Genomic DNA, 18,395 nt, shown 5'->3' with positions numbered 1-18,395 from the left:
CCTGGGGCTGGGAGGCAGCTCAGTGGTAGAGTGCTTGTCTAGCATGTGCAAGGCCCTGGGTTTGATCCCCACACTGCACATTTCCTGAGTGATAATGAAACTCAGCTGGGAGTGGGGTTCTCTTAGCAGAGACGTGGGAGCCTCGGGGAAGGCATTCAGCCTCATCTCCCTTTTGTCCTTCAAGAGCACTGGGCTCTGAAGGCCTTGGGCAATTGGCAGCCAAAGTCAGGAGTAGCTTTCTCCATCAGAGTGAGGTGTAGTAGGCAGCCCTGGTCCAAGGGAGGCTTGGCCTTGAGCTTGGTTGTTATCTTGGTGGACCCAGGTAGCTGTACATGAGGACCCAGGATTTCAGCCTGAGAGGGCTGGCCCCGCTAGGCCAGCTGTGCTGGTGGCCCTGATTGCTTTTCCCAATGCCAGGCCAGCAAAGGACCACAGAGGATGACCCTGAGGCCCATCCTCCTTCCAAACATCCCTTGTCGTTTCTCTGCTCCGTGCCGTTTTCACGCTGTGTCTTTTCCTGTCCCATCTCTTCTCCTTGTTTTTCCAGAAAAGAAAGTCCAGTTCCAGCGTTCAGTTAATGGTGAGTGTCTGCCGTCTCCTCCACGCCGGTAAATGCTGGGCCTCGACCCTTCCTCCCTTGCTCCTGCCTCCCTCCTGCAGGCTGCACGGGAACCCGGGGCGGGGAGAGGGTGCTCAGGGCGTGCTTGGTATGTGGGCCTTGTGTGTTGTGTGTGTGTGTGTGTGTGTGTGGTGTGTGTGTGTGTGTATTGTTTGCGTGTTTCTGTTGACACCTCCAACTCCACAGCCCAGGCCAGCAGGCTGACAGCAGACCTGAGACCTTCTCGGATGTGAAGGTGGATTTGAGCACAACCCCATGTCCAGCCTTTGGCTTCTGGCTTCTGCCCACCCCTCTGCTCTAGAACTCATCTCAGGGCTTGGTTTGTGCCGGTTGCGGCCAGGGTGGGGCTGTGTTTGGCCAAAGTAGTAGGTGCCATGGAGGTCCCCTGGAGCTTGTAAGTCTGCTCGGGCAGAGGGGCCACCAGCCTTGCCTCTGTCTAGGGCTGCAGGTGGCCCACGTCCCTCTTTTTCTGGATCCATGGCTGTCTCACTCAGTTGTGTGGTTTTTCTCCCCTCTGAAAAGCCCACCCTCTCTCACACTGGGCCTCCCTCTATCTGTCTTCCTCTCCTGCCAGTGTGTGTATTCCTTCCCCATTCTGTGGCCGCCATGGTGTCTCTCTGCTCCTCTGCAACCCCCTCTTTGCCCCCTTGAGCAGAAAGGACCCAGGAATCCCCCTCCAGCCCTTCCAGACAGGCCAGGGATCTCCTTGCAGTACCCCTTCATCAGGGCCCCACCCAGCCACCTGCAGAGTGGGGCCCTCCCTCCTCAGGCCAGGAAGTCTGGCAGGGTTTCAGGCAGCATCTGGATGGCGGAGCCGTTTGGGACTTCAGACGCGGTCCACTTTGGCAGGCAGCTGGGGCAGCCCCTGGCTGGCCACACCTATGCCGCTCACCAGACAGGCCTCACCACCTCCCTCATTCTCTTTGGCAGGAATCTTCAGAGAGCACCAACACCACCATTGAAGATGAAGACACCAAAGGTAGGGGATGGTCTTGCCTCTGGCATCTGGCCCCCAGACTCCCTGGTGCTTTCTGGGCAGACCGCTTCACCCCAGAAAGGCCCATGCCAGCCTGTTTCCTGTGCCTGGGTGGAGCCTTGCCCCGGCTCCTGACAACCGACACACCTTGGGGCATGACGTCCCCATGTGGGGTACCAGGTTACCGGAAGGGCACGGATGGTCTTTTCTTATTTTAGTTCATAGATTTTACTTTAATACATATTAGAGAAAAAAAATTAATCACAAATTCAAGTCATGAATGTGTACTAGTGGTATAAATTTTGCTTCTGAAATAAGTGTTTCTGAGAGTTTCTTTTTTAAAGTGAGTTGATATTTAAAGCACGAAGTAATAATAGTAAAGAAAGGAGGAGGAAAAATCTAGAATATTCAGTCTGCTGGAGCATGGAAAACCGTGCCCAAGACCAACCATAAATGCAAAGGTTATGGTAGCTAAAGGCTAACAGTCCACAAAAATTCTCAAATGAGTTAGGGGGGTGCGGATTACCTGCAATCAGGTGGTAAAGGAGGAAATGGCAAGAATAGCACTCATGGCTGTGATTTATGAATACTTGCTAAGTCCCATGCCTGCTCCGGGGCCTTTTTCTGGTCTAACATGCTGGGGCTTCACAACAACCCTACAAGGTAGTTCCCTGTAGTGGAATCTGTTCTCCATATGAGGAAAGGACAGAGCCTGGGTAAACTGGCCCCCAAACCAATTGACCAGCAGGATTGGGAGTTGAACCAGGTCTGGTCACAGGGTAGGTAGCAAGCATTCTGGGAGGCTGGAGGAAGAAACAGAAACCCTGAGCTAGTTTCTGCCCAGGGGACACCAAGTCCCTGATGTGTTAACAATGTCCTGCTGCTCTGCCTGCACTGGGTACCTAGCCCTCCTCATTTCCCATGACAGAGAGTCCGTCGGGTTCAGAGGTTTGTCTATTCCAGCAGGTGCCAGAGACACCTGGGGAGTCTATGAAAATACACGGAAAGGCCATCCATAGAGAGGGAACTCAGCTGTATCTGTTGAGACATTTTCCAGGAGTTTTGATATTTTGCTTTGAAAAGAAGACAATGTCGGGGAAAGAGAATTTTATCATGGCATGCTTTTTGCACAAATGTGATTCAGGCTTTTGGGCAGCTTTGACATGCCACACACCATGACGGTTCCTGACTTCTGCCAGGAGCCTAGAAGATGGGCCCAGCCTGTGGGTGTCTCTTTCTGGTCATTTCCAACTTGGGGGATCACAGCCTGGTGCTAGCAAATCAGTCTTCTATGGCAGCACCAGGAACAGCTTTACAGATGCCTTCTCTTAAAGGATTGCCCACTAGGGTCAAGTCAGTGTGCAGGGTCCCCCCACCCCAGGTACAAACTTCTAACCACATCCCCTGTAGCTCTCCCCCTGTGGATTCTGATTGTGTAAGTCTGTAGTAGACCAAATCATGGGGCTTCTAAGATATTCTCTCTTTCCCAATGGTGAGAGATAGGCTCTGGGATTCTGAGGCAACCGCTTGTGGCCTTATAATTCTGGCCTCAGGGCAAACAGGGATGGTGGAGGTGGCCTGGCTCTGTACTTCCCTGCTAGAATCCATTTGCTGGATGACTTTGGATAACATATTCAACTACTCTGAGACCCAGTTTCCTTAATACCAAAGAGGTGATGATAATAGTACCAACCGCAGAAATCACTATGCAGATGAAATGAGAAACTGCATATAAAATACATCTACCAGCCAGGTGTGGTAATGCACTCCTGTGATCTCAGCGACTCCGGAGGCTGAGGCAAGAGGATTGCAAGTTCAAGGCCACCCATAGCAACTTAGAGAGACTCTACCTCAAAATAAAAAGTAAAAAGGGCTGGGCATGTAACTCAGCAGTAGCGTGCCCCTGGGTTCAATCCTTAGTAAGAAAATTAGTAATAATAAATAAAAATAAAAGTATATTCACAACATTTAGTATGTGGTAAGTGTTTTTTTAAAAACAATCTTAATTTCTTTCTTTTTTTTTTCCAAACTGAGTTCATGATTGGCAGGAAGTCACATGACATTTTCTTAGATTATTAATCTTAATCAAAGATTATATTAAGAAACTATACATTATACAGAGAAGTATTTAGAATAGAATGCAAACTGCATATGCATAATTGTGTAAAATGGGACCATCAGAGACGTTTTCTACCTGACATAACAGCTTCCGGTGACATTCCTGAAGCCCCATGTTTGCTATCATCCTCCTCTTACAGGGATCAGGAGAGGGCACTTTGTCTTGAATTTTAGTTCACCTCCGCTTCTCTTCTCAGGAGTGTGAACCATAGAGAGGAGGAAGGGCATGCATGTATCATTTACTGCAGAACGGGGACCCTGTCTCCTGTCTCAGTTTCCCCACATGTAGAAGAGCCGGGGAGGCCATGTCTGTTGGAAGAGCTTCTGGCCCAGCCAGGACCTGCTCCTCATGTGGGAGCGGGGAAGAGGCCTCCTGCCTCCCCCAGCCTCCCCAGCTCAGTGAAAGTTCCCAGAGAACTCTTTTCTGGTGTTAACTTGTTAAGCCCTCTTACTAAGTGAGAATAGCAGCTGGTGGGGTGGACTTCGAACTAACATTAAAGTTAATTAGAAATGTCATCCTCCAGGGAGCAAGTTCCCCCGAGGAAAGGAAGGGACATGAATATTTCAGAGCCCTCTGGCTTCATGCACAGGTCTCTCGCTTTCTGAACTGCACTAGGTTCTCTCAGCCTTCCTCCCCATTTCCCTACCTCCTCCTGATCAGCTCCATGCTAAATTAATTTTCTCTCCAATTTGAAGAACTGGGCAAGGACGTTCTGGGCAGGGACATTCTGGGAACTACTAGTTAGGAATGCTGGTCCCATCACACAGCCTCAGCATGCTGTGTAATCTTAAGAGAGCACCTTACCTTCTCTGGGGCCTTGGCCTTCCCATCTGTAAGGAAGCACTCCCAGATTGGATCATCTGGGTGAGTACCTGGCAGAGGAGAAATGCCAGATGTCACTACCAAGCATCTGCTGGATGAATTCCTTGCACAGCAATGGGAGTTCTGCGGGCACAGAAAGCTCAGAACAAGAGTGGATTTCCCGTGGAAGAAGCACAAAGACTCTAGATCTTCTGTCCTAGAGAAGAAAGCCGGGGAAGCTCTTACCCACTGGGCTTCGACTGTTGGCAAAATGGTGTGCCAAGTGGCAGGAGACACAGCCTTGAGCACTGTCACAGGCTGCGCTCATGGAGTAAAGGGTCCAGAACTTGGGAGGGGATAGAGAGCTGATATCCTGCACTATCTGGGCCACACCTGAGACTGTGTGCTACCCTCAGAGAGCCTCCAGACAGCGCAAGGAGCCTTGAGGAGTGTTTGGCCAGCTTGAGGCAGGACCTGGGAACCATATTCTGAAGGCTCTGTATTCAGAGAAGAGAAAACTGGGTGGCAGGAGACTCAGACAGGCTCTGGGTGGGAAGGTGCTCACTCCAGAAGGAAGAAAGAAGACCAGAACTCTACCTAGGTGCTTCCAGGGACACTGGTGTCAATGTGGAAGAAGAAGGAGTGTACACATTGCAAGTCACAAGCCCACAAGGATGAACCAAGACTGAGCTGTCCTGTCAGGCCGCTGGGAAGCCTCCCTGCCCTGGGTAGAGACGCAAGGCTCTGCTTCTGAGATTCCCACATGACAAGAATCACAGCTGTCTGTGATGGGGTGCCATTTGCTGTCTGAGATGCTCAACCCAATGCATCCTTGTTTACATGAGTGGCTTGAGGTTAGGGTCTTGGAACAGCAGCTGGCTCTTAGGGTTAGCTATCTCTGTGTTAGCTATCTCTTAACTCAGTCCTCCAGACAACTCTTCAAGGTAGGTACCATTAGTATCACCATTATGCATGTGAGGAAACTGAGGCACAGGGCAGCCCTTACTGAAGGACATGCTGCTATTAAGTGGCAGAACCAGAAGAGAACCCTAGCCAGAGTCTGGCTCCAGAATCCATGCCCTGGACCACTTTGCTGGACTCCCTGCGATGGCAGTGACAAGCAGCCCATAAGAGGTAGGACGATATGTGGAGGCTCACGGGATGACAAGCTGGAGGGGTCTCCAAGTTCATGGGGAGAAGGCAAGTGTGGTGGCATGGGTCCCATGTTCCATTAGGAACCCATTGGTCTGCTCTGTGTTGTCACCTCTGGCTCCGTGTGGGAGTGGCTGAACTGAGGTGCTTCCTGGCAGGGCTGGTTTTTCCCATCTTCATCTCCTGCTTTCATGAAGATAGGCCGAGCTGACCAGGATGCCAGGGTCTGGAGCACTAAGGGACGCAGGCAGTCAGGAGACTTGTGCTATTCCAGGGAACCAGGCAAAGGTAGCTGCAGACTCTAGTTTGGAGCCATCCACTGGTTCATTTATTCGCTCTGCACCAAGTACTACCTCTGCCCAACCCAAGCACGGTCCCAAAGCAATGGGGAGAACCCATGTGACCAGGTCATGCACATGGTCTCAAGATGGGCCCATTTCCAGCCAGTTGATGCTAACTGGAGCCAGGAGAAAAAGAATTATTTGTGTGGTGGACATTAAACCATAATCGCTCTATCTGTCTAGCACCCACCACAGGCCCAGGGGAGCTCTGGGCTCAGGTGTGGGGGAGATACTGTGCTTTGCAGCTACCAGCTCTTATTGGGGTCCCAGCTCTACCAAAGGCAGCCATTTAGCTTCTCTCCCCTTTGGTTTGCACCACTGTGATATGGGAGGGAAGCTTTGCAGTGAGGCTCTGAGACTCTGTAGGTTAAGCGTGTGGCTCAAGGCTGGGTGGGTGTGTTCATTCATTCATTCAATATTAAGGGGCTGAGGGGGCGAGGCCTATTCTAGGCTCCAGGGAAGCCACAGCCCAACCCCCTCGAGCTCATATTGAATTGAGAGACAGGAAAGCATGTGGGCCAAGCAGTAGTGAAGTGGAGCGTCGGGATAGTGAGTAGGTTGGGGCACTTGGGACTGCAAGTCAGGCTTGGCACCTGCTGTCTTCCATGTCTTGGGCGAGTCACAGTTTCCCCAGCCTGGAGGAACGATGGTTCTATATCCCATCCCTCTAGGCCTCAGGTGAGCTCTGGGCATGGTCAGCTGGGACAAGGGGCAGGCCAGGACCTCTGCCAGGCTTGGTATTCCTGCTAGCTTCCAGACTAAGCATGCTGAGGCCAGGCCTGAGCCTGCTCTCCAGGCAATGTGCTCACCTACCTCACCTGGGACTGCTCCAGTGGCCAACAAGTGGCCAGGCATGAGGCCAAACCTGGGGGAGGAGGGAGGCGGGGCCTGTCTCTGGGAATCTGAGGGAGGCTTTTGCCAGGCTGTACTGGGAACCAGGATGCCTGGCTTCAAACTCCTTCATCACTGAGGCTTGTCACCTCATATGTGACATGGGGACATGCCAGCCTTGCCTGCCTCCCAGGGTGTTTATGAGGAACAGAGGAGGCAGCCCCTTGGCCTGAGGGGGGGTGGGGGGTGGGACAGGGTCTTGCAGAAAATGGCAGTGCTGACAACATGCACCTACTATGTGTCAGGCTTTTGAACAAGTGCTGCCTGTTCATCACATCACCCCACCCACATAACACATTAGAACCCTGGGAAGAGGACACTCTCATCTCCACTTGGCAGACCAGCAAACCATCTTGTGGCACACAGCTGCACAGTTTGTAAGGACCTGGGCTGGAGTTCAATTAAGATCTGCCTGGGACCAAAGCCCAGCTGGTTTCCATTATGTGTTTGGCTCTGAATGAATGAAGGGTGATAATGTCCTCCATTTTACAGAATGGGAAGCTGAGGCTCAGAACATCATACATCTGATAAGAAAACTGACATCTAACTCTCCACTAGAAAGGTCAGCTGCTCATGGCGTTTCAGTGGCAAAGAGGGGAGAGAGCGACTGGGATCCATGAATGCTAGAAAGTTCTCCACAGCTCAATTCCTGAATCCTGGGGGATTGAGCCAAAATCTCATTCAGTCACAAAAGATGGGTAAGCCCTGAGGCTGCCCTTGATGGCTTCAGATTTGGCCATGATTTGCATGGCCAAGGTAGAAGGGAAGCATATTTTGGAGTCAAGACCTGGGTTCAAACCAGGTCTATGGAATGTCCACCGTGCTTCTTGGTGGCAAAGGCTTCCAGCTGAGACACCTCTGCCCTATGTAGTTGAGAGAACATTCACCTCTCTTCGCCCTTCTGGGCCTCAGTTTCTACTTCTTTGAAATGGGGAGAATGCTATCTACCCTGCAGGAACAAGCAAGGATAAATGAGATGATCTGTATAAGGCCTCAGGTCCCAGCACAGGGTCTGCCTGGCACATGGGGACTCAGGAAACTGTAGCTGGTGTTTCATTACTATCATCATCATTATTATTTCTGTGTCCCTTCCTGCCTTACAGTGCGGAAACAGGAAATTATAAAAGTGACAGAGCAGCTGATTGAAGCCATAAGCAATGGAGATTTTGAGTCCTACACGTGAGTCAGTTGGGCTCATTCTGCATGTCCTGCCTGGATCGTGGTTCAGGGGGTGCCAGTGGCTAACTTTGGGGGTCCCTGTCGCAGACGCTCATTCATTCGCTCACTCTGCATGTGCTGTGAATGAGACTGAGCTCGAGTTTCTGTTCTGCACTGAGACTTGATGCTTCAACTTGAGCATTCCGCTCACAACACCGCTCTGTACTCAGTCCTCCGTCCCCTGCTCCCCGTCCTCATCTTGCTCCCAGGAGGAACTCCATCAAAGCTCCTTTGCTTCCTCAAGGAAAGAGAGGATGTCTCCACTCCAGTATGGGAAGGAGGGGAGGGAGGTGGGCCCCTCCTCAGTCCTGCCAGTCCGGTTCCTGTCCTGGACCTCCTCAGCCTCTGACCTCGGCTGGGCTGGAGCAGGCAGGGACCCATAGGGTGGGTACCTTCAGTGAGCAGGGAGGAGCAAAGCACCTCAAAACGGAACCCTGAATTAAGGTTCCGGGGAATAAGGCACCATGCACACAAATAGCATCAGATGAAGCAGGTCCTCTGTGACATCCCACAGTCGCTGCTGGCCTTTGCCAAGAGAAATGAGCATGGGCTTGACTGGGGCGCCCCCTGGTGGTCCCTCCTGCTTTCTTGATCTGGGCCAGAAGCAGACTCTGCCCATCCTAGGGAGCAAAATTTTGGACTTAGGCCTTAGCATTTTGGCCAGTGCTGATGAGGCCCGGCTCTGGCGACCCCACATATGCTTTTTGGTAGAGAAAATCTGCCAGCTGAGGCTGAGTCACCTTGCCTGTGGGGTTAAGGTGAGTTGGGAATAACTTGGTTGGGGTTCGCACCTTGGACAGTCTGTTCCTGGTGTCCATTGTGCCCAGGAGCCAAAGTGTGCCTCCCAAAGGCTCAGCAGCCAGGATGGTTCTGTAGGGGGGGTGGTGGTATGCAGCAGTGGGTGGCAAAACCCCTAGAAATTCACTGATTTTCTCTGGAGGAATAAGGCGCTTGAGAGGTGCATGTTGAAACTGCAACTGGCCTGTCCTGTACATATGTGTGTATGCACTTGTACACATATGTGCACATTTGTGACTGTGTGCACAAGAAGTGTGCCCAAGTGTGTAGTCACGTGTATGCCTGGGTGTTGCATAGAAGCCCAGAAGCAGGTTGTTAGGCTGGTCTTGCCACTGGCCCTAGAAAAAACTAAATTGGGATATATCATGCCAATTGGGATATATCAATGACTCTGGAAAGGCACGTCCAGAGAGCAAGAGAGTGGGGGCTCCCCCACAGCTCCTATGTCCCTCAGTGCCATTTCTTGAGACCCCTTCCACCTCTGTGATGTCACTTTGGCATCTGCAGCCTACCCTAGGTTCTGACTCTTGCCATGACCTTGGGGCCCTTGTCTGGGCCCTGGAGTCTGGGTGCTGTGTGTCCCTGAATAAGCCCCTACATCTCCCTTAGCCTTGGTTTCCCCATCTGTACAATGCAGCCTCTGAGTCCTGCCATTCTAAGAGGCAGGGCCACCTAGACACCTCCACCAGTGGTGTGCTCAGTCTCCCACACACTCAGCCCCCAGCTCCCATCCTTGGAAGGTTCTGGAGCTGACAGTGTCCTGAGCACCCTGTTTGGTCTGAGCACAGATCCCATCTCCCTGGCTTAATCTGGCTGGAGAATCTGAGGTCCTGAGTGGAGGAGTGCACTGTGTGGGCTCACCTGAGCTTTAGGCAGCTCAGGTAATGCTGGGCCTGACATCCTCCTCCAGTATCCCTAATTCCACCCTGGATTGGGTGTTTCATCCTTCCTGGGGCATTTCTTGCCCCTGGCTTCATTGCTTTGCCACAGGGGTTTACATTGTCCCTCAAAAGATTCTATAAATCTGGGGATGAGGGAGATAACTTGTTCCCTTGCCCAGCTGGTTGTCAGTGTCTCCAGGAAGGGAGCAGCTGGCTAATCACAGCCTCTGTTTGCTGAGGGCCTCCTCAGCCACGCCCCCGTGCTCCTCCCTTCCAGGTGCTCCTCCTCTGATGCCATTTTCTTCATCTTCCGGAAGGGGAACTGAGGCTCAAGTCAGGGCACTTCTGCAAAAATTAGCAAAATGCAGGGACTTATTTGGTCTGGTGAACAGAGGTCCCTTTTATGTAAAAGAAACGGTAGCCACCTACCTTCACATCCCAGGAAGACAAATTAGGGAACGCCGCCTCTGGATCCACGGCTCAGGCCGGGGCCCTGCATGGGAAGCAGAAAGCAAGCTCTCTCTCCTGTTGGCACACTTTGCCTACAGCAGGACCCTGCTCACCTATTCGTGTTTCTCTTGCTTCAAGAGGTTGAGCCACTTGCTTGGGGTCTCATAACCATAAGTGGCAGAGCCAGGACTTGTACCTAGGTTTCCTGGATCTAGATGGCACCATCCACTCAGCCACGCGCCACACTTGGCAGTTTGCAAGCCCCTTCCAGTGGTCTCACTGATCGCCCTTCAGGGGCTCCCCCACAAAGGCCACAATAAGAAGCTGCCCCAGCCCCTCTTTCCTCTGGCTTCCTCCCCCAGGAAGATGTGCGACCCCGGGATGACGGCCTTCGAACCCGAGGCCCTGGGGAACCTGGTCGAGGGCCTGGACTTCCATCGATTCTATTTTGAAAACCGTGAGCAATCCCTTCTCTCTGGGGTGCCTGTTGTCTGCTCTCGTTCCATGTCCTGCCGGATGGCACAGCAGGGTGACGGGCAGGGCCCCAGGGGCGGCTCAGGAGCCAGAGAAGAGGAGGATTCCGTATGGACCAGGGTTGGTACCCTCTTGGTTCCCTCTCCTAACCCTGGCCTCTCCACTGCCAGCCTGACTAGCCGTTGTCCCTCCTGTGGCTGAGGATGGGGCAAGGTGGGGTGGGGGGTTCCCAGAAATCAGGGATACTGGTGACAAGCCATTGCAGCCCTCTCCTATCCTTGACCCTGGGAGGGGTCTGGGGCAGGCATTAGTTCCTGTTTCATAGATAAGGGAGCCTTCCCACTGGCTCACACCCCAAGCTACATGTCTGAAGCCATCCCGGCTGCCCCGCTGGTCACAAGCTGGCTCCTGGGTTGTGGTGCACATGCCCCCTGTAGGCGGGCAGTGCAGGAAAGAGGGGGGGACAGCGAGCTCACACTGCTGTGCCCCTGCCTGTTTGTCTAGGTCTCTGTCCTGCATGTCCGTCCTTTCTGGGCCTCTCCTCTGCAGGAGAGACCTTGCCAGCTTTGCAACCAGGGGCTGTCAGGGGGCTGCAGCTGGGCCTGCCCTGGGGTGCTTTCTGCCTGTGTCTGTGTCTCACCTAGGCCACGGGTCGGACAGGGACCAGGAAATGGGCATGCAGGTTAGACTCATGCAGCTTTAGGATCTGGAGGAAGGACCCCAGAGGCGGTATATCTGGGGCCCCCCAAGGTGAGGGGCATGTACCATTAGGACTATGCAACAGGATTTCAGGGCTGTGCAGGCACTACCTGAAACACTGACTATCACAGGGAGAAGGCCGTTCCTTCTAAAATCTCTTTCCATACTCCTGCTCCAACCTAGGGGAAAGGCTCAGTTGGGTGCTAGCCTATCCTTACCAGGTCTCCAAACTAATGTCCCTTTCTATCAAGGATTAAGCCAATTCTAGGCTTCAATCCCTGTCAGGCAAGAACCTGGGATAGAGTTGCATAACTTTATTTTCTCTGAACTTAGTATTAAGATTTTATTCTATGATACTGATTGTTCATTAATGCTTGTGCACAAAAGTTTTCTTTCAAAATAAACATATAAATTAGTAAAGTGAGTCAACCCAGGAACATATCTTCATGAAATAAGCACAGGTGGCCCTTGTATATGGTCAAAACAGCAAGGTCGGTACTTCAGTGACTGAAGATCTCATCCAACTCTTTGTCATTCAGAAGGGGAAACTGAGGCCCAAAGAGGGAAATAACTTGTCCAAAGGAAGCCAGAGGCAGAACCTAAACCTGATTCACTCTCCTCCCATTGCCAGTGTCACCAGCTCCATCTTCACAGTAGCAGCCTCCAGTTAGGGGGGACATTCCTTCCCTGGCCTGCACCCTCTCTAACTGAATTTTATAGAGTACAGACTACAGGGGACCTCTCCCTAGAAAAAAGCTGTGAAGAATGAAGCTTCATCTTCCTTTAATAAATCAGTAGCAGTAGAGATGAAATCCTTATGTGAAGAGGGGTGGCTGGGCCCCATGGGTCCCCATCACCCTGAAATTCACACACAGATCACTAGGCTACTACCATACCTCTCCTGTCCTGACAAATCAAAAAAGAGATCAGGCCAAGGCTCCACTTTGAGGGTACAGGGATGACCATGGGACCAAACAGACAGAGGAACCCTGCAGTCCCTGTCTGCCTGTGCAGCAGCCACCATTTTGGCGCTGGCCCATGTCTTGACCATCTGGTCACGTCCAAGGCAGGATCCACAGGAGCAAAAGGCCCAGAGTGGCCACTCACTCACATCCTCCATGTGGCTAGTTCTTTCTTGTCGAGGGCGTGGCCTTGTTTCCTACCCTATCCATACGGTGGATACTGGGGCCTTTAATCTAAATGAGAGACACCATGTTAACATGGTGTCCTGGGGACCCCAGTCCTTAACAACAGTGGTAACACCCATTCCCTGACAATGCTAAACCATTCATCCCTTCTGGAATTGTTCTAGATTGTCCTAATTCAGTTCCACCAGGAGCCTGACTTCTTTTAGGTTCTGTTGTAGTACTTTCAGAAACTGGCCCAGGTTGGGCCAAGTTAGACGGTTTCTCTGGACCTCAGTTTCCGTAACTACTAGAGAGATGCTTTGACATAGATGTTTTTGTGTGCCTCCTCCCTGCATGCTGTCAGGAACATTGCACAGATGCATTGTTTAGGAGTGCCCTTTGACCTCTGAGGTTACCCAAGTCAATGACACTAAAGCTCCACCTTCTGTATGCCTGAGAGCCCAGAATTCTAAGCCTGTTATTCTATATGTTGAAGACTCATGATTTTGGTGATTTATTGAAAACCCTGGTATAGTGTGATTACAATATTAGGGAATGGAGGCTATTGGGTACTTTCTGCAATCCAGAAAAAAAATTAGACTCTTTACACTTTTCAGGAAATAAGTGGCTCACAAATCTGGCTGCATATCAGAATCTGAGGGTGGGGACTTGGAAGGGAGATTTTTATTAGTCTCTTAAACTGGGGTGTCTAGGGGTGGAACTGGAGAATATGCATTTTGAATCAGTTATTCAAATAGAACCTATATTGGGGCTACTCTTAAGGGTTCCTCGAAAGGGTGAGAATCAGCCAACTGATTCTCTAACCCACCCCTGGGTCATTGTCTTTCTGTGCTTTTATTTTTTATCTTGATGAAAAAAGAAAAACAGCTGTTCTATAATAATAATTGCAGGGGTGACCTAATATAGCAGGAGCTAGTTCAGGTCCTTTTATCAGTTCAGTCATGATTACAAGAGCTATGCATCTCCCCCACCCCTAAACTCTGGAAAGCTCCATGACCTCACTCCATGACTACCAATCCCAAAAGTTAAAGGTTTTAAGATTCTACAGTTCTCATATTCTCCCTGTTTTCATAATTCTGTATGTTTCTCATGGAGGTGGCCGACAGGCAGCCCACAGGTCACATCTGGACTGCAGAAGCTTTCCACATGGCCTGTGTCATGTTTTAAATTCAAAGTCTATATCACTAATTAAAAGTGAAGAGTTTCATAGAAACATCCAGATTTCCAGATCCTCTTGAGACACCCAGCATGGCAGCAGGGGTCCCACCTATTCACATGGTAACCCCAGTGAAGCTGTGGGCCGGGCACCCCCTTTAAATGGGACAAGGAGGTCTATCCGCCACAGTTCTCTTTACTCCCCATCATGTCCCTGACCCAGAAGGGTCCGTTTTTGTGCCTGCCTGGCCCATGTAGGATCTGGGTCTGAGGCAGGTGGAGCTCATCTAGTTCCTTAATCATTTTGGCCTTATAATTCCGTGTGTCCAAGAGACTATGATGGTAAAATCCCACTCCCTCCTGTTTGGAAAATTCTGCGTGTCTGAAGTTCACTGAGTCTGCACCGGAGTGGGAGGTCTCTGTTACCTAGCAGTTCTGCCTGGACTCCCAGCTATCCGAGCCCTCTCACAAGACTCCCCTTCTGCAAATGAGGCAGGGGGAGGGGCCTCCCCTGATAGGGCTCCTGCGAGTTGAGAAAGTGAAGGAGGGGAGGCAGGAGGCCCCCCAGTTGCATCTGCTCTGCCCCTCCCATCCCTGCCTCCAGTGTGGTCCCGGAACAGCAAGCCCGTGCACACCACCATCCTGAACCCCCACATCCACCTGATGGGGGACGAGTCCGCCTGCATCGCCTACATCCGCATCACGCAGTACCTGGACGCGGGCGGCATTCCCCGCACCGCCCAGTCAGAGGAGACCCGCGTCTGGCACCGCAGGGATGGCAAATGGCAGATTGTCCACTTCCACAGATCCGGGGCGCCCTCCGTCCTGCCCCAGTAAGAATCCTTCCTTCCTGCTCGCCCCAGGGTGTTCTAAAGGCATGGGGGTTTGTTGGCCTAGGGCGGAGACCTGTCTCTGAAGCCACGGAGCAGGGTGGGAGGAGCCCAGGAGGGAGACCTCTGGGCTGCAGGTCCTGGGGGCCCGAGCTGGACCAGAGCCCTAGGAGGCGGTGGGCGGGCTCCCTCAGGTTCCTTGGGGCTCACCATCTGCACTGTGCCTTGCAGTTGAAGGACCAGGCTGGGGTCGCCGCGTTGCTGTGTCGCAGGGGTCCACTCCTTGTTCGTGGAATGTGCTGCTGGTTCTCCCACTTGGATCTTGCTGGAATTCTCCCCATCACGTTGTCCTACCACCACCACTGTCAACTCTGTACCTGCATCAAGAAAACCTGCTGTTCACAAAGCCATCACGACTGCAGAGCAAATGGCCAGGTCTCCCAGCCCCAGTTCTCAGTCTCCGCTCTCCCTCTGCCAGGGTGGGGCTTCCTCAGGCCCCGGTGCCCAGGGTGCTGGCCCCAGGGACCCCCAACCTCTACCTGGCTGTTGTTGGCCTAGTCTGGCCTTGGCTATAGGCAGAAATGCCCCAGCCGTGTGTTCAGGGAAAAGGAGGGGCATGTGCTGAGGATCTCTCCTCCTCTGGGGTCCCTGGGGAAGGGCAGATGAACACCCCAAGTCTCCAGAGCCAAACTCCCCTGTGGGAGAGGGTAAGAGAGGAGCAGATACTAGGAGCCCCCTGCTTCAAACTGCTTCCTGACCCCCTGCTGGCCTGTGCTGCCCTTGCGGTTGGTCAGCAGACCTGGCCCCCCATGTGGACAGTCCCACCCCTCAGGTGTCCCCACTTGCTGCCTTCCAACGCTAACCCACCACCTGCCCTCCCATCGCCCCTGGAGAATTCCGGCTTGGTCCTGTCTGAGAGGGGATCTGGTTGTGTTTCAGGGTCAAAAGAAAGCAACGTTTAGGTATCACTTCTACTTGGACCGCATGCCTTTTTATAGCCAAACTTCTGTGTATTTCGTAAATGGATTTTGCGTTAATGGATATATATGTAATAACTAGACCTCTCAAATTATTGTGAGAAGGGTTGGGCTGGGAAGAGGGGGGGTGGGAAGAGGGATGAGGGGTAGTTTTTATTCTGTTCTAGATTTTTTGTTTTCTTCTTCTTCTTTTGTCATTTCTGAGATGGACCTTGTCACCTGTGGTACTCTGAGGCCAAGGGGGGCTCAGCCCAGGGATCATGGTCTCTCTGCCATTCTGGTCTGAGGTGAGCCAATACAGGCTTTCCTCCCAGGATGGGGGAGCATCCGATGCCAGGGTGGCTAGGACATGGCAAGGCAGGGCAGGGAGCAGGGAGGTTGGCAGGACGGAAACATCCAGGCTCTGTTTTGCTACTCCCTCAAACTCGGTCCTATGACTGCACTTCCCAGGATCTCATCCCATCTGTCTGTGCAGCCCTCGTACCTCTGGGGGCCCCGGGAACACGTGTCCTCACTGCCTCTCTCCCTCTGGCATCTGGTGGCCAAAGCAGAGCCCTGGAAACGTCTACTTGCCACGCCTCCTCCTGGACCTCGGGCTCTCCTCCTCTCTGCTCGCTTCTCCTCTCGCCCACCCTCTTCCCCTGGGATTGACTTTGGTGTGAGTGCCTTGGCACGTCCACGGGGATCTGCTGTCTGCACTGTTCTCTTTGCATGACTTTATATGCAGTAAGTATGTTAAAAACAAAAATGAAAAGAAGAAAAACAGCAAAATCAATCTACATGTTTTGGACAAAATAATAATCATAATAATAGAGGTTGTATTCTCAGTGTCCGACTCGGGATTATGTTGCTGCCTCTCCGTGCTTCTGGCCTCTGTGTGGCCGTGTTTTGCCAGCATGAGATACTGTCCCCTCGGGAGGATTTCGGGGGAGGAAGAGCCACATCTCCAGGGTTTTTGGAGGAGGCTCTGGGTATTGGGAGGAGTGGAACTGGTGAGGTCATTTAATCCAGAAATTTCTGCCTTTCCCTATCACGAGCTATCTGCTGGGTTCCTTTTTCAGTCCTGCTGCCCAAGGACGGGTGAGACAGGCTGGGCTGCAGGCCAGGAAATTGGCTGCCGAAGCCTCCTGTTTCCAGGCTGGTCTTTCGCTGGCCTCTGCAAGTTCCTTTGCAGAGACCCTGATGCCCAGGCCTCAGGGTGGGCTCTTGGCCTGCCCCAGGTCCAGAGGGCCTCTCAGTACTGTCCAGTGATCCTATCATCCCAGCAGCAAAACCACCTGTCCCTCTGTGAATTGCCAGGTCCCCCCAGCCATCCCCAGCCAAAGCTGAGGGTGTGTCTTCACCAGGGGATGCTGCGATTACCGAGCAAGTTCTGGTCCCTTCTTCAGCCTCAGTTTCCCCATTGGTTAAAAGGGTTAAGTGTTCCCACTCAGGCTGATGGAGGATCACACAGATGGTGACATGAAGCCCATCTTGCCTGTGAGAACTTCCAGGCTTCCTCCCTGACTGGCCTCTAATTTGCTTCTGGGCCTGGCCAGTCCCCACCCTCTGCCCCGCTGGCCCCTCGGTCCCCTCTTTGGTGACATCTGCTGCTCATCAGCAGTGGCTGCGGGGGAAAGAGAAGTGGTAGGAGGGTTAGGAGGCTTCAATTCCCAGCTCTGACCAGACTTGCAGTGTGACCTTGGGCCCATCCTTTCCCATCTCTGCACCTTGGTTTCCCTACCAGAGGAAGCTGAGCAGAAGGACCCCAAGGTCCTGCCTGTCATTGGCCGACACACCACCTGCCCACCATGTGCCTCTCCAAGTGCTAGAGAAGTGGAGGCAGGTTCCTGCCCCAGGCCGAGATGGCCCCCAATTTGGAGGTGGGTGGGTGACCGCCTGGTGTAGACCCCGAGGCCCCATAGTGACCCTGAGGCAGCAGGCAGGAGAAACTGGCAGAAAAAGCTTCCCAGAGCCCACCCTCACCAGACTCCATGCTCCTCCCAAACACCTTTAGATGCAAAAAATAAAATAAAATTTAAAAAAACCAAACCCAAGCCAAAACCCAGACTCCAGCATGCAAATACGTTTACAGGAAAGCACTCTCCTGGGTCTGTGCCCACCATGGCTCGTCCCCTCACCCCGGCCTCCAGTCTCCCTTCGGAGGGAGACCCTTTGGGGGATGTGTTTGACAGACTCCCCATGCTGGTTTCTTTGTTATTATTTGTTTTGGGTTCTGTTTTTAGTTCTTTCTTTTCTTTTTTTAAAAAAATATGTGGCTGTGAACTTGAATGACCACTGCTCAAACTTTCTGCTGGGGGCGGGCGGGGGGGAGGGAAAGGGGTGTCTGTTTTATTCTCGGTGTTTTCAGTGCAATAAATAGCTACAAACTTCTGTGCACTCCATGTCTCTCTCTGTCTTGGCCAAGCACCATGTGCTAAGAGGTGTTCCTTCTCTGTCCCAGATCTCTCCTGTGGAAAAAGACAAGTCCCAGTCTTTATTCTGTTGGACTGGCTTAGATGACACACTCAAGGTTGAGCCAATCACTCAACCCCACACACACCCAGAACCGGGGATGGAATCAGTGTCTTCTCAGGTTCTTGAGGGTACCTTTAACAAGAGCAAGAGGGTGGGTATGGGTTCCCATAACAACCAAGAGGTAAAGTCTTCCTCAGCCCCCCAAGGGGTGGGGAGGGTGTGTGTGGAGGGGAGGGGTTGTGGCCTCCAGGCCCTGGCTTTCCTTGTAGGATGAAGTTATTTCTGAAATCCTCCCTACCCTTCTCTTCCCTCATCCTAACCTCACAGACTAGCCTCAGGTCTCAGAGCACCTGGTGAGCTCTCTGGGGAAAGGTGTGAGAGGCCTTGTTACCTACAGTTTGTGGGCGGA

The 18,395-nt window shown here is 52.4% G+C and overlaps 1 protein-coding gene across 3 annotated transcripts in view; it reads left to right on the top strand.

Moving 5' to 3' along the window:
- Camk2a (calcium/calmodulin dependent protein kinase II alpha) overlaps window positions 1-17,592 on the top strand; it is a 60,986-nt gene extending 43,394 nt beyond the window's left edge. Inside the window, exons 14-19 of one of the 3 annotated variants that reach the window (XM_048811796.1) lie at window positions 548-580; window positions 1,550-1,598; window positions 8,003-8,078; window positions 10,609-10,703; window positions 14,327-14,555; window positions 14,784-17,592. In XM_048811796.1, the coding sequence (XP_048667753.1) occupies window positions 548-580; window positions 1,550-1,598; window positions 8,003-8,078; window positions 10,609-10,703; window positions 14,327-14,555; window positions 14,784-14,787 (486 nt within the window). In that variant the 3' untranslated portion in view covers window positions 14,788-17,592. Of the gene's footprint in view, window positions 1-547; window positions 581-1,549; window positions 1,599-8,002; window positions 8,079-10,608; window positions 10,704-14,326; window positions 14,561-14,783 lie in introns of those variants that run through there. The other 2 variants (XM_048811797.1, XM_048811799.1) reach the window with 2 other exon arrangements.
- Window positions 17,593-18,395: the final 803 nt, after the last annotated feature.

This window comes from Marmota marmota, unplaced genomic scaffold (assembly GCF_001458135.2).
Source record: "Marmota marmota marmota unplaced genomic scaffold, marMar, whole genome shotgun sequence".
NCBI lineage: Eukaryota > Metazoa > Chordata > Mammalia > Rodentia > Sciuridae > Marmota > Marmota marmota.
This window is presented reverse-complemented; position numbering and strand designations above follow the sequence as displayed.